This window comes from Macrobrachium nipponense, chromosome 13 (genome assembly GCF_015104395.2).
Source record: "Macrobrachium nipponense isolate FS-2020 chromosome 13, ASM1510439v2, whole genome shotgun sequence".
NCBI lineage: Eukaryota > Metazoa > Arthropoda > Malacostraca > Decapoda > Palaemonidae > Macrobrachium > Macrobrachium nipponense.
The window spans coordinates 45,594,038-45,608,354 of record NC_087206.1 but is presented as its reverse complement, the minus strand read 5'-3'; the positions used below and the strand labels follow the sequence as shown (position 1 = coordinate 45,608,354).

Genomic DNA, 14,317 nt, shown 5'->3' with positions numbered 1-14,317 from the left:
CGTCCAGCAAGGGCCGTATAGCCTTGTTTGATCACTATCCTTTATATTAGTACTATAGACTAGACCATATTACATTCGCGTCATGTTGTGGTAGGGAGACGCAAGATGAAGAATTCCCCGTTCTTATTTTCATATATTTGCAATCACAGCAGCTCTGTAGTTACTAAGACCATGAATAAACGAAATGTTTTTCTTTTCTTTTTACTTTTTGGCAAGGTATTTCTGGGAAAAGAAACCCGCTATGATCGCTGGAGGAAGAGTATTCTATTGGCCTGGTTTACAAAAGTGCAGCAGGTATGGTGTCAGTTTTCATGCCTTTGAAGTATGTAAGTTTATAACACTATTTTGAGCGATGCATGATATCGTCCGATAAGATGGCAAACATATAATTGTAAGGTTTCGTACGGAACTTTGTCATTGCTGAATTCCATTGCTGGAAAATCTCATATAGCGTGCTTCTTATTAAGGTCTTATAAAAAACTTACAATAATAAAATTTAATAAATATCGTTGATGAATATCCTCCTCAAAAGCATTAATTGTGCAGTCATCCCAACAAAAATTTTGATATCCTTACACAGTCTTACATAGATCAAAATAGTCTTAAATCACTGCACAGCCTCAAGCAGGTTTTCCGTAAGAGAAAACCAATATTTACTACGTACAGTTACGTTTTACAATATAACTCAAGATAACTGAGCAAACAATTCACTATTTTATGTAAAATGTAAATTAGTTGTATGAGTTTCAAATCACTCATTCTTTTATACATTTGGTGTTTGTTGTAAGACTACTTATTTAAGGGGTTTTCACCCCCCCCCCCCGCCCACCCCCCCCCCCCGCCTCTCTCTTCTCTCTCTCTCTCTCTCTCTCTCGCTCTCTCTCCTCTCATCTCCCCGTCACGTCTCCCTCCCTCTCCCTCCCTCTCTCTCTCCCTCTCCCTCCTTTTAGTTTTCTGAGAAGAAAACTATTGTGTCGGCTTTGTCTATTCGTCAGCACTTTTCCTGTCCGCCCTCAGACCTTAAAAACTAATGCGGTTACAGGGCAGCAAATTGGTATGTTGATCATCCACCCTCCTATCATCAAACATACCAAATTGCAGCCTTGTATACTGAGGCCACCGGGAGATAGAAATACTTTCGGTGGTCTTGTGCCGAAGAAACTTATAGGTGCATTTTTCTCTTGTTTTTCCCGCCAGAATCTCACTCAACGTCATGACAATAATGATCCCCACACCTGACGTATACACTGCCCAGGGCGTCCTCATCTCTGTGACGGGCATTACTCAGGTATCGTGAAACCATAATTTCTTTGCGAACAGTTTGTATATTCATTCTGCTGTTATAAAACGTACATGTATGTATATTTCACCTAGTTCTACATGAAGTTCAAAGTTCTAAACCCGCTCATTTGATGTCTGCTGTTTACTACGATCCTGTTAAAGAGATCATGCAGTATACAGATGTTGCAACTCTAGGCCTATATTCACTCTTAGGCTGAGCTTACAAACATATTCAACCGTCCATTTTATTGTAGAAATGCTTTGATGAGTGGTTTGCTCTCTTCCAGAAATAGTAACCTGCCTTTGAATCACTGGCAAAAGCAACATTTCATATGGGGAATTATCAAAAAAATGTTAAATCAATGTTAAAAAGTGTTTCACAGACATTTCATATTTCACTCAGGAACTTCTGCTATGCAAGCACTACAGTTTTGTTTTGTACATCATCTCTGATCGACAGGTCCAGATACTTTTTTAGTAACATTTTATTAGCGAACTTCTACTATGCAAAAAAAAAAAAAAAAAAAAACACCCAATTTTCGTGCCTCATCTCTGACAGGTGAAAATTAGCACGCAGAGCAAAGAGCTCCTTGAACGCGCATGTTGCAACTTCTTGAGCAAAAGCAAGATAGCAGTCATAGAGCTGATCCAAGAAACACTGGAGGGTCACCAGAGGAGCGCCGTGAGCTTGACAACCGTTGAGGTGAGTCTAGGGAAGAAGAATATACTCCTTACATTGTTGCTGAGAGCATATAGGCATCACTTGGTGGAAAATTTCGAATTTGGGAGAAAATACAGCAAACATCCTTTTAACGCAGGGTACACCACCCTACTTACGGACAAGTTTTTTCATCCTAAAACACAATACACTGTACATACAGTGTTGTATACACAGAATAGGCCACCAAAACAAAATTCGAACTTAGGGGTGGCAAAAGGGATCGAGTTTGCTTGTGTCTCTGAATGTTCAAAATGTTCGTAAGTAAGGAAGTGTCTGCATATAGAGAAATATGTGAGGAAACAGACTACAGCAGATGGAAAATGGGACTTGAGTAGACATGCTGATCTTAGTTTGGACGCCTTGTGATACATTCCAGAATTGCTGACGTTGGCAGTTTTTTGCCCCACGATACTTGAGAACTTAAAATGTACTACAGCTTGAGATGTACACTGCTTGTTTTTGTACAGTGCCAAAACTTTCCATTTACATACAATATGTCAGTATCTGTTCCCCAAAAAGTGCATTAATTAAAAATACTCAACAGTGCTTAAATGAGGCGTTATATAAGTTTAAATGAATTCATGAAAAATAGCAGAATAGAAATCAATCACTTATTTTTGCACGGTTCTAATGTAAAGTGCCTTTCCAATCATGTTACATTCAATGCCCTTTATGCAAGCTATTCCACAACAAAGCGCGTTCGAAGAATTGTAAAATTATGTGCTCTTAATTCTGACTGCAAAACAAGCTGCTAGAGCTGGGTTTTCTTCTGAAAATTCAACGCCTCACTCCGCACTTGACCCCTAACCATGTTTATGTAACACCACACCCTGTTTATAGGATATTTACAGAGACAGGCAGGCCTTCAACACTCGCATGATCGAAAGTGCATCAGATGACATGGTTAACCTCGGGGTAGAGATCTTGTCCTACACCATCCACGAAGTCTATGACAATCTGGTAGGCTACGGGCTGAAGTAATTTTAAAACGCTTTATCACACTCTCAAGTCTTATGGCTTTAGCTTTAACTTTTTCTGGTCATTCTGCCAAGCTTCTTGCAAAAATTTCACCAGATGCAGTGCTTAAAATTTTGCTGTGATCTTGATAAAAATTGGTAACCTTTAGTCAAATGCTGCTATATTTTGTTGCATTTGAGATGAAAATTATATTGTTCGTGCAAAGTTTTAGTCGTTTATCTGTACTGGTGTCAAATTTGTGTTCTTGCAATTAGTTGTTAGCTACTCAAATACATTTTGAAAGTATTATGGTTATTTGGTAAGTAAAACAGAAACCGCACATGAAAGGTAAATGTATCACGCTAGTACAAACTCTGGGTAACTTCAAATTGCACCAGTTTTGGGTATTTGGCAGTGTGTATTCATCTGCAAAGATGGCAGATAAAGCCGGCTAGCGTGACAACAGTTTTGAGTACGAGCTTTTTTACCTTTCTCTTTCACTTTTCCCAGTTTCAGTGCATTTGTGTTTTATTCATACAAGTAACTACTGAAGCAATTGTATAAGTATACTGTGTACTATTTTAATGATTTAATAACCATATTGCCTACTTTATATTCTGGAAAAATTATTAAGAGGTTCTCCCAGCTTTTACAATAGACTTAATTTGTCAGTACATATCTCATTCGGTATCTCATTCAATATATTGAGTCCAATTTCTCATCTCACACTTCATGATGACCAAGTTGGTAGTACGTCATTAAATCCAGCTCTTGCCTATCTTTCCATCAGGGCTATTTGTCATCTCTGGGCAAGTCACGGATAGCGGAGATTCACAGGGATGCGCGCATAGGAGAAGCCCTGGCCAGAAGAGATGCACGAATTGTGCAGTCACTGGCCCGAGAGAAGCTCGTCGAAGCCCAGCTCACCAACAAGACCCTCATGGCGCAAGCCGAGCTGGACTTCCTGTGCAAGAAGGAAGATTATGAGAAGGAGGTCTATTCTCAGGTGAAAATGAGCTTTTGGTCACGTCTCCTCTCTTAACATTTCTTTTAAAGCATAGGCCTAGGATGTGAGCAACCCAGTGGTGACCTAGGCCTACGATATGACCAACACATTGAGCAACCTGGTGATCTTGCCGAGCCCAGGGCCTTCAGAAACTAGAATAACAATGTGAGGTTAAAGACTAAAGAGTGGTGGCTCAACCCCGAAAAGGAATGATAACGCCTTTCTGAAAGATGGAGGGTTGTCAGATTTAGGACAGAGCTGCCTCCAAAGATTGGAAACGGGACAAGGAATGGAAATGTCAGTCATTGGCAGCCAAGGGAAAAGGGCATTCATTAACTTTCAGTGCAATGACACCGTTATTAAGAAGTTTTCCAGTTCTCTTGAAATAGTCCTATGTTATGATCTGTTTCATCTTCCATTATCATCACTGTCCTTTCTTCCTTCAACAGAGAGCCATGGCAGAGAATGCCTACGAACTTCAGGCTGCCAAAGCAAAGCAAAAGAATATGAACGAAAAGATGGAGATTGAGGTAAGAATCGATTTTTCTCTAATTACTGTTCCCAGTAACCCAGGTGCTTCACCGTCATGCCTCCATCATGGGATTGCTAATGAACCATCTTCATGACAAATGATTAGAAACTTCCACGGTGGAAGTACTGCTACGAAACATTACAGTTCCTGAAGATAGTTACATTTTTAGGTTCCGTGACGCAAAGGTGACGTGCATGCTTTAAAACAGATTGTTTTTCTGACATTTCTGAAGGAGCGAGTAATCCAGTTTTCTTAAAGGAACACAGGAAATATCTATACGAAATAATCCTCGTTAGTATTCAGATGATGTAACCGTATTCATGTGGGACAAGCCCACAGGGGGCCACTCACTTAAAATTCAAGCTTCCAAAGAATAGGGCGGCGTTCATTTGAAACACAGAACACCTGCGTTCTTTCTTATGAAGGTGTCCAGCATATTTAACTTTGCTTAGCTCCAGTGTTTACCTCTTAATTAAGAACTATCCTTCGACCCATCCTTATGAGTCTGCAAGTGCAATGCAATGGTGTGTCTATTAAATGTTATGCTGAATAATATGATGAAATGATGATCTGCGTATACTCGGCTACCAAATTATAACAGAGGTAAAGTCAGAAGTGACCTCCAGTAATCCAGAGAATTTGCCATATTTTAGCAAATTTACACCAAATTGCACCAAATAGCCAGCGTTGCACCTTCAGGGCAGCCTGACATAACTAATATTTGTCTACTAGACATGGTGAAAATCTTAATGGTTCTCTGTGTAAATGCATTTGTCCCTTCACTTTCGGCTTCATTTGTAAGGCCTACAGATATACCCTTCCATCATTCTTGCTCTCTGCATTGCCAAAGGTAACAAAACTGACAGACGCTGGGACGGACAAGCAATAAAGGCAATATTATGCAGGCAACTGACTATCAAAGCCATTTAGATTAGTCCCTCAAGACCTCTGTCGCACAAAGGAGCTATAGTAGAGTCACATCAACCGTGCATCTGATGTCTAGGCCAATCCCTCATGATGCTCCTGACTGGCTGTTGATAAGCCAATCACAGGGCCGGAAACTCTGTCTCTCTCGAGAGTTCACATAGGCAGGACGTATGTTCCACCTCTCTGAGGGATACATCTTTCAAAAGTATCCCTCAGCAGAGATGGAGCATACGTCCTGCCTGTGTGAACTCTCTCGAGAGAGACTGAGAGTTTCCAGCCCTCTTGATTGGCTTATCAACAGCCAATCAGGAGCGTCGTAAGGGACCACCTGAGACCCTCTGAAGTTCTGAACTCTCTGGGACTCTGTATTATTACTTAGGATGAAGTTTCATATTACTGTTAGCATAAAGGATGACAAAACAACTTTTTCGACAGGTTATCGACAGGAGGGAAAGGGTCACATTGGAGGAACAGGAAACCCTCCGCAGAGAGAAGCAACTACAGTCCGCAGTCAAGCAGGTAGCAGACGCAGAAAAGTACAAGTAAGATGGAAAAGTATAAAGTTTCAGAGTTACACTCAACCGCGTCCATTTTTTTTTTGCCTACTTATTTATCTTCTCTTTGGCCTGTTCACTGCATTTTCCTGGAAAAATCCCAATACATATATATATATATATATATATATATATATATATATATATATATATATATGTAAGATAAAAGGCCCATCAAAACACTATTTTAACATTGCAACCCTATATTTCGAGCACTGGTTGCAACGTTAAAATATGTTTTATGTGCCTTTTATCTTCATATTGCTCTTGTAATACAGTAAAAAGACATTCATATATATACATACATATATATATATATATATATATATATATATATATATATATATATATATCTAATAAAAGGAGCCCATATGTGTGACTCAGGGAACCAAAGAAATTAATATTGGATTTCCGAGTTTTCTGTTCAGTTTGAATCTACGCAGATTTACTCCATCGATGTACGATATCTCGACAATCCCAGAATGATTAAGATAAAATAATCTTATATATAGTTATTTAACTCTTGCAAATACACAACCGTGTGAGAATAATTCATGAGATAAAAAATGATCCGTAAATAATTACTACTTTGAAATATATATACTTTAACAGATATAATAAAATATAGTAAATAATATATACAGAACGGAAACATTGGCTGCAGCGGAGAAGCAGAAAACGATCCTGGAAGCCGAAGCGGAAGCCGAGGCCATCAGGCTGAGGGGCGAGGCCGAGGCCTTCCTCGTGCAGAAGAGAGCCGAGGCCGAAGCCTACGTCATGAACAGGAAAGCCGAAGCTTGGGACGAGTACAGAAAGGCAGCCATGCTCGGCATGTACCTCGACACGCTGCCTAGGGAGTATTAGGATTTCGATCTTTTTGTTAGTTTTGTAATATATAATATATAATATTCTTATATTAGATATATATATATATATATATATAATAGTATACAATTATAATAAATATATATAAAGTATATATAGATACACATAAATATAAATTAAATATATAAATAAATACACACAATATATAAAAGTATATATAAATACACACAATATATGTATATATATATATATATATATATATATATATATATATATATATATATATATAATATAGATATATATATATATATATATATATATATCATATATATATATATATATGTTGTGACAAAAAACTTTTACCGATATACATACACAATATTTAGAGCATCTATGCATCTCCAAATTCCAGCTTGTGAGAGAAGTAGGCTCCAACCTCTCCAAAGTGAAATCGGTGAAGATGGTCTCCACGGGCGACTCAGCCGTGGGCGCCGTCAAACTGACCAACGAGGTCATAGACGTGGCATCCAGCATACCAAGCCTGGTCAGGGGCATGACGGGCATCGACCTGCTGAAGGTAATTATGACGGATGCCCTGGTATCTTCACCAATACCTTTAACCCTCATATATATAGTTCGCCGTTCATATAGGCCTAAACTTATACCTTTGGATGTGAAAAGGCTAATTTTCTTTCTCTTTCGTCTGTTATTCCCTCCGTAGAGGATTACTGCCGTCAGTGCACCTCAAGCAGTGCACTGTAGACATTCATTTAGGTTCATTGTGGCGTTCCTTCGGCCCCTAGCTGCAACCCCATTTATTTGTTTCTGTGGTACTACCGTCTCACTTTCCACCCTCTCATAGCAATTGTTTCACCACACCTTTTAAAACAGTTTTACTACTCTTATTTTCTTAGTCAGCGCTGAATGACCTCATCATCTCCCAGCCTTACCCTAGATTTGAAATTAAAAAAAGTTTATTGATACACATCAAATGGAGTGTAGCAGCATGCTGCTGTCCCTGCCTACAAAATTCAAATAATTCCAGGAAAAAAAAGAATAAATAAATAAATAAATAAATAAATAAATAAATAAATAAATAAATAAATAAATAAATAAATAAAAATAAAAAAGTAATGAAAAGCAAGTATTATACATGAAAAGAATTTGAACCCAATTTATACAAAAGCAAATGCCAAACTATAATGCAAATTTTATACAAATCAAATGTTGATAATAGATCATAGCAAAATTACAAAAGGCAAAAGTCATACAAAACAAATATAACAAAAGTAAACTTTATAATAAAAGAAACGTGTTAAGAAAAGGTACAAAAAATCAAAGTTAAACAAAATCGTACTAAAGTACCGGCAGTTAATGGCTCCCAAGATCCAATTCCATTCGCCATAATAACGAGAAATAGGTCTCAATGTCAACTAGAGAGATTCAATGACCCTTTCCTAGTTAAATAGATGAGGCATAGTACTATAGTACTAACTACTTCTCCAATGGCTGTGTTCTATCATAACCACATTCTTTTTTTTTTTTTTAAATCTCTCGTTTTTCTTCCTTTTACAGATAATGAAAGAAACTCCTCCCCACTGAAGAAAATCATGGCGGCAAGACAAAAATGGTAAAAGGTAAAATGATATAGATAAAAAGGAAGAGATTAAACATCTGGAACCATTAAACTGTCATGAAAGAATCAAACTATAGACCCGTAAGTCTATCTTCTTGATGAGTCTACGACCCTTAATCAGTCATATAAACCAATTGTGGAAAGTCAAGGTAGACTTATGTTTATCACAACGAGTTCCTGATTAATGTATTTCTGTTATATTATAAAAGTTCAGCAAATTCTATATGATATATTGTCTACAGGCATTAAATATAGAATAAGTTACTAAATATAATGTTAGGCTATATGGATCAGTAAATATATAAATAAAAAACCACCACCATTAGATTTGGCATAATTTTAAAAAAATGAGCACCTCAATGGAGTCATTTCCATCTTACAACTTGTGATATACACTTGTTTTATTAAAACATTATATGGCACTAGATGAATATAACCTTCAAATGAAAACCTAATCCTGTAATGATGACTGCGTCTATCTCTCTCTCTCTCTCTCTCTCTCTCTCTCTCTCTCTCTTAATGGAGTCTCATAGATAAACCCTTGACCATCAATATATATTTTAAGAAGAACAATAATCCTTCAGGACAGGCTTAAATGATCTCTAAGTTAATTAATATAGGCCTACAGGAACCTTGAGGAATACAGGCCTATATCCTTTAGCTAACATTTTCATAGCAGATCTAAAAGGAATATAGGATTTGTTAGTTAATAAACGATCACAGCAGAACCAAATGGAATATAGGCTTATCTCATTAGCTAATTAAAAAAAATAATTGCGGAACCTAATGGCATATAGGCTTATTTTTAGTTAATAAGCATTCACAACAGAACCAAACGGAATATAGGCCTATCTCATTAGCGGAATAAAAAAATAATTGCGGAACCTAATGGAATATTGTAGGCCTATTATTTTTTTAAGTTAATAAGCATTCACAGAGGAACCAAATGGTTTATAGACCTATCACGTTAGCTAATTAAAAGGAATATAATTAGGCCTATCTGTTAATAAACGCTAACTTTAACCATTCAAAATATTCGGCTTAATTCCAATAACAATATCTAAACCTTAACGAAAATGACCGTATAATTAGAGACCTGTCGATTCAGATTAATTATAAAATCAACATCTGGTATCTTACCTTGTCATCTATAGGAGGGCGAAGACGTCTGTTAATTCACAAATAAATAATTTATTATCTTATTTTCACCACAAAATAAAAAAAAGTCTTTTAACCGGACACAGATAAAGGCGAATTTATAGTCTACCGGTTCTTTCTGTTTGAATTCTCCTTCGTCTCTATGACTGACAAACTAAATTAGTCTTTTACGTAGTTAATATAATAAAAAACTAGAAGCCAGACATCATTTCCTGTAGAAGAAACCATTAACATTTATTATATAAGCATAATAATGATACGTGGTTTAATATCAAATCAATTTTAAAAAATTAAAACTAATATAGCGTGATCTTGGTACTTTATCCCATACCAAGCGAATTAGATAGTTCGGCAGTTAAACCACCGTTTCGTTAATTTCACCGCTAAAGAAAATATTTAAGAAGAGTTACGAATCGACAATTTATTTGCCTTCCTTAATAAGAAAGTAATAACATTTATTTTACCTTTAAAACCCTTTTGATTGAACAATAAACGACATTTAAACTCAAGAACTTTGTCAATGTTGCAAACACTGAACCTGGTTTAAACAGCAAACAACTTATTTCCTGACAATATTACTTATCAAATACATATCATACAGGAAGGAGGGCGACCTTGAAACAAAGTAAAAGGTTACTATTCAAATAAATGAATTTGAATAAATTTAAATAATATACACATGCATTATAAAGGTATTAATTTATATTTTGATGATGCTCCTTGATCATGAATACCTAGGCCTACTACTGTGGATCGGTTTGTCAGTGTATAATTTTGTAAAATTTGTGTTTAATGTAATATATACTTTTATATGAAAAAATTATTAATTCTAATTTTACTAGAATATATATATATATATATATATATATATATATATATATTTCTAAATTAGCTTTTTTCCTAGGCTAACCGCGGCTAGGCCAAGGCTAGCTTATAAAAGCGCGATCACTGTCTTTAAATTACTTATTTAAAAGGAAAGTAGGTTTTGCAATGCAAGGAATGTATATATAATATATACTGTAAGGTACAGCACATAATTACTTCTAGACCTAAAGAGTGCCATAATTGAAAATCTGAAATTAAAGTAAGAGAACCAAGAGATAGGAACTTTAGGTATTGAATATTGGATATTGTATAAGAAATCATTTATTGGTCAAGTTATGTAACGTCAACTGCCTACGACCAATTTAACTGATGTTTTACTAAGGTACCATTGCCATACCAAAATTTTGAGAGTAAAATTTTCCATTGAATTCAAATTTACAGTCTTTTACTCATAATTAGATCAGTTCAATTAAGGTGTTTTTTGAAAATGGAATATCCAGCTGTTTGTTTTCTAATAATTCCGATAGAATGGGAAACCCTCTGTCTCCAGTGCTAAGTAATTTATATATGGAATTTTTTGAAAAGGAAATCTTAAACAATATAATTCCATGCAATGTACCTTGGTTTAGATATGTTGACGACATAATTTGTGTATGGCCAGAGAACGAGATGTAAATAACTTTTTTGCCAGGCTAAATCAATTAGTACCATCAATTAAATTTACTATGGAAATGGAAAAAGATGGTTGCCTACCCTTTTTGGATGTCCTCATACGGAGAAATAGTAGTGGGTTTAAATATAGTGTTTACAGAAAACCTGCTAATAATTCTTCCTATGTACATTTCTATTCTGGACAAAACAATAAGGTAAAAAGATCAGTGTTTGCATCTATGTTTCTAAGAGCACTACGGGTATGTAGCCCAGAATATGTAGATGAGGAGATAGATAAAATTCGGAATACAGGCAAGAAATTGAAATATACAGATAGTGTACTAAACAATGCATTAGAAGCGGCAAAAAAGACCATGTATCAAAATAAAAAAGAACCTTACAACAACAAAAATTTGCTTGTACTACCTTATAATAATAATATGAAAGATATCCCACATCTGAAGAATTTTGGTGTTAATGTAGTTTTTAAAAACAATGAAACAGGTACTTATTAAGAACTCCCCCGACAATGTTAAAGGATGTGTATATAAAATTCCGTGTAAGTCTTGTGACAACTTTTATATTGGTCAAACGGGGAAAGCACTAGAAAAAAGAATAGAACAACATAAACAATGTGTGAGATATGCACAGGGAAATAGTGGTATTTTTGTACATGTTAGTAAGAACAATCATGCTATTAACTGGGAAGGGGCACAAAAGCTTGTGTGTTCTAATAATGCAATGGAAAGGAATATCATTGAATCTAGTTTTATAAAAGAAAGTTACAATAATAACATGAACATCAGTCAAGGAATGTATAAACTTGATCCTTTAATATCAAAAGAAATTTGTAAACTGTTTAAATTTTAAGGTAGGCATTATTAATGTACGGAACTAGGATTATTATATTTGTAAACACAGTAAGGGGGCAGTAGTGGTAATGAGATGTCCAACCCCGCCTCCCTGACACCTGTCAGGTGTGGACTGGTTATCTGTTGGGTACCCTGATCGGTAGTATCCCTTGAGAATTTATTGTAAATTTTAGCCAAATGATTTTTGAAAGCCACTCCTACCTTGACACCTGCCTGTGGGTGGATCTGCAGTCTCAAACTGTTGTGCGTATGTTCGTCAGTACTGTCTCTGTAGTATATATATTTGTGAATTCTAATACTATGTATCAGTCCTTTATCAATGGCTTGAAAATAAAGCCGAAACCGGTCAGGACCTACACCTTGTCTATTATTTTTCACCTGTAGATATATATATATATATATATATATATATATATATATATATATATATATCTATATATGTGTATATATATATATATATATAATATATATATATATATATATATATTTATATATACATAAATAAAGGTATAAGCCACGAAGGAAAAATAAAACAACGGGGTTTCTGCAAGATCTTTCGACTGAACGTCCTTTACTCAGCAGACAAACTGACTTACATGAGAAATTGAGGGTACTACAGGAAAGGTCGTATAACTGACAGATAGGGATTATAAGGAGATTAGTACCCAGAATCCGACACACCTGTAGAATGAGTAACCTTTCCAAACAAGCATAAACATGGGTACAATTTGAGAACAAATTGTACCCAGAATTCTACCAGAATTCGCTTGAAATTCTTGAAAAAATGCTTGGCGGAACAAGTGTTACCTAAATCATTGCTACCACGCCGCATAAGAAGATACGATCAACATCATTTTAATGAATTTTCTTCAATGATGTTAAAACGTCACATTGCTGCCGCGAAAATGGAGGAAAAGGAGAAATTTAAAGAACTGGAAAAAGCCCGACGTAATTTCAACTATTTGATTCCCGCTGATTGGAAACACGCATTAAGGCAAGATATGTATGGAAAACTTTATCGAACTACAGACACTTTGATTAGAAAACTGGACAGAAAATTAAACAAACTTATCGACAACAGTGATTGGACCAATAAGGTTAGGAGTGATTGTGTGGTGAATTTATCCAGCAAACAAAGTGATAATGCAGTGCGTGCATTAGGCTTTGGGTTGTCTTTCTTCATTTGTAACAAACCCTCAGCTTTATCAATAGCGACATCTCTATATAAGTTTGAAAAATACAGTGACCTACCACAAAATCATTTGGACATTATCAAAGGCATGACATATAGTGCTACCCAGGCCTATCATGAAAATAACTTCCCTGCTCGCTACAGAAAAAGTTTAAAAGAATTGAAGAATGATAATAGCTTACACATTACTAAGGCTGATAAATCCAATAGTTTAGTAGCTCTGGACAAAACTGACTAAGTATCACGCATGCATACTTTACTAGAAGATGAAATAACTTACAAAAAACTCGCAAAAAATCAGTTGGACCAAGTAATAAAAGACTTTAATATCAATATCAAACAAATTCTTAAAGATAAAAAAGAACTCTTGTGTAAAATAACTGTAAAGTGTCCCTCATTACCTTATTTATACGGCCTAGTTAAAACTCATAAGGAAAACAAACCTATGCGCCCAATTATTAGTACTGTAGGATCAATTGCTTATAAACTATCTAAATATCTTACTAAAATGTTATCCCCGCTACCTGGAACTGTATCTAATTCACACATCCGGAATTCTCTTGGTCTTGTGGAAAAATTAAATAACATTGTACTAAATCCTAGTGATATCTTTGTCAGTTTTGATGTATGTTCCTTGTTTACATAAGTCCCTATTGACTCTGTGCTAGAATATTTAAGTAATGAACTTATATTGCATGAATTAACTATGTCCGTTAGTCACATAATTTCATTGATTAAGTTGTGTATTTGTGATTGCAGATTTATTTTTAATGGAGAATATTACCAACAAATATTTGGTATGGCCATGGGAAACCCTTTATCACCTCTCCTTTCAAACTTATATATGGAATTTTTTGAAAGATAACACCTCCCGAATATCACACTTGTCCCCTTAAAGTGGTACAGATATGTAGATGACATCTTAGAAGTCTTACCTGTTGGTATCGATGTAAATGATTTATTGTCTAAATTGAATAATTTAGTGCCATCCATAAAATTCACTGCTGAAATTGAAAATAACAATGTCATCCCTTTCCTAGATGTATTAATACATAGAGAATCTTTCCAATGTAAATTCAGTATTTATAGAAAACCCACAAATAATTTAACATATGTACATTTTTATTCTGGTCACCATCTTAATATTAACATTTCAATTTTTTCTTCTATGTTCCTACGT

General features: G+C 35.3%; 1 protein-coding gene across 1 annotated transcript; it reads left to right on the top strand.

Moving 5' to 3' along the window:
- The first annotated feature begins 230 nt into the window (after positions 1 to 230).
- LOC135225777 (flotillin-1-like) lies at positions 231 to 12,285 on the top strand. The gene is made up of 10 exons (XM_064265243.1): positions 231 to 294; positions 1,198 to 1,288; positions 1,841 to 1,984; positions 2,843 to 2,962; positions 3,750 to 3,965; positions 4,415 to 4,495; positions 5,860 to 5,966; positions 6,623 to 6,833; positions 7,216 to 7,380; positions 8,379 to 12,285. The coding sequence occupies exons 1-10, from the start codon at positions 242 to 244 to the stop codon at positions 8,403 to 8,405; spliced, it is 1,215 nt and encodes a 404-aa protein (XP_064121313.1). The 5' UTR covers positions 231 to 241; the 3' UTR covers positions 8,406 to 12,285.
- The last annotated feature ends 2,032 nt before the right edge of the window (positions 12,286 to 14,317 follow it).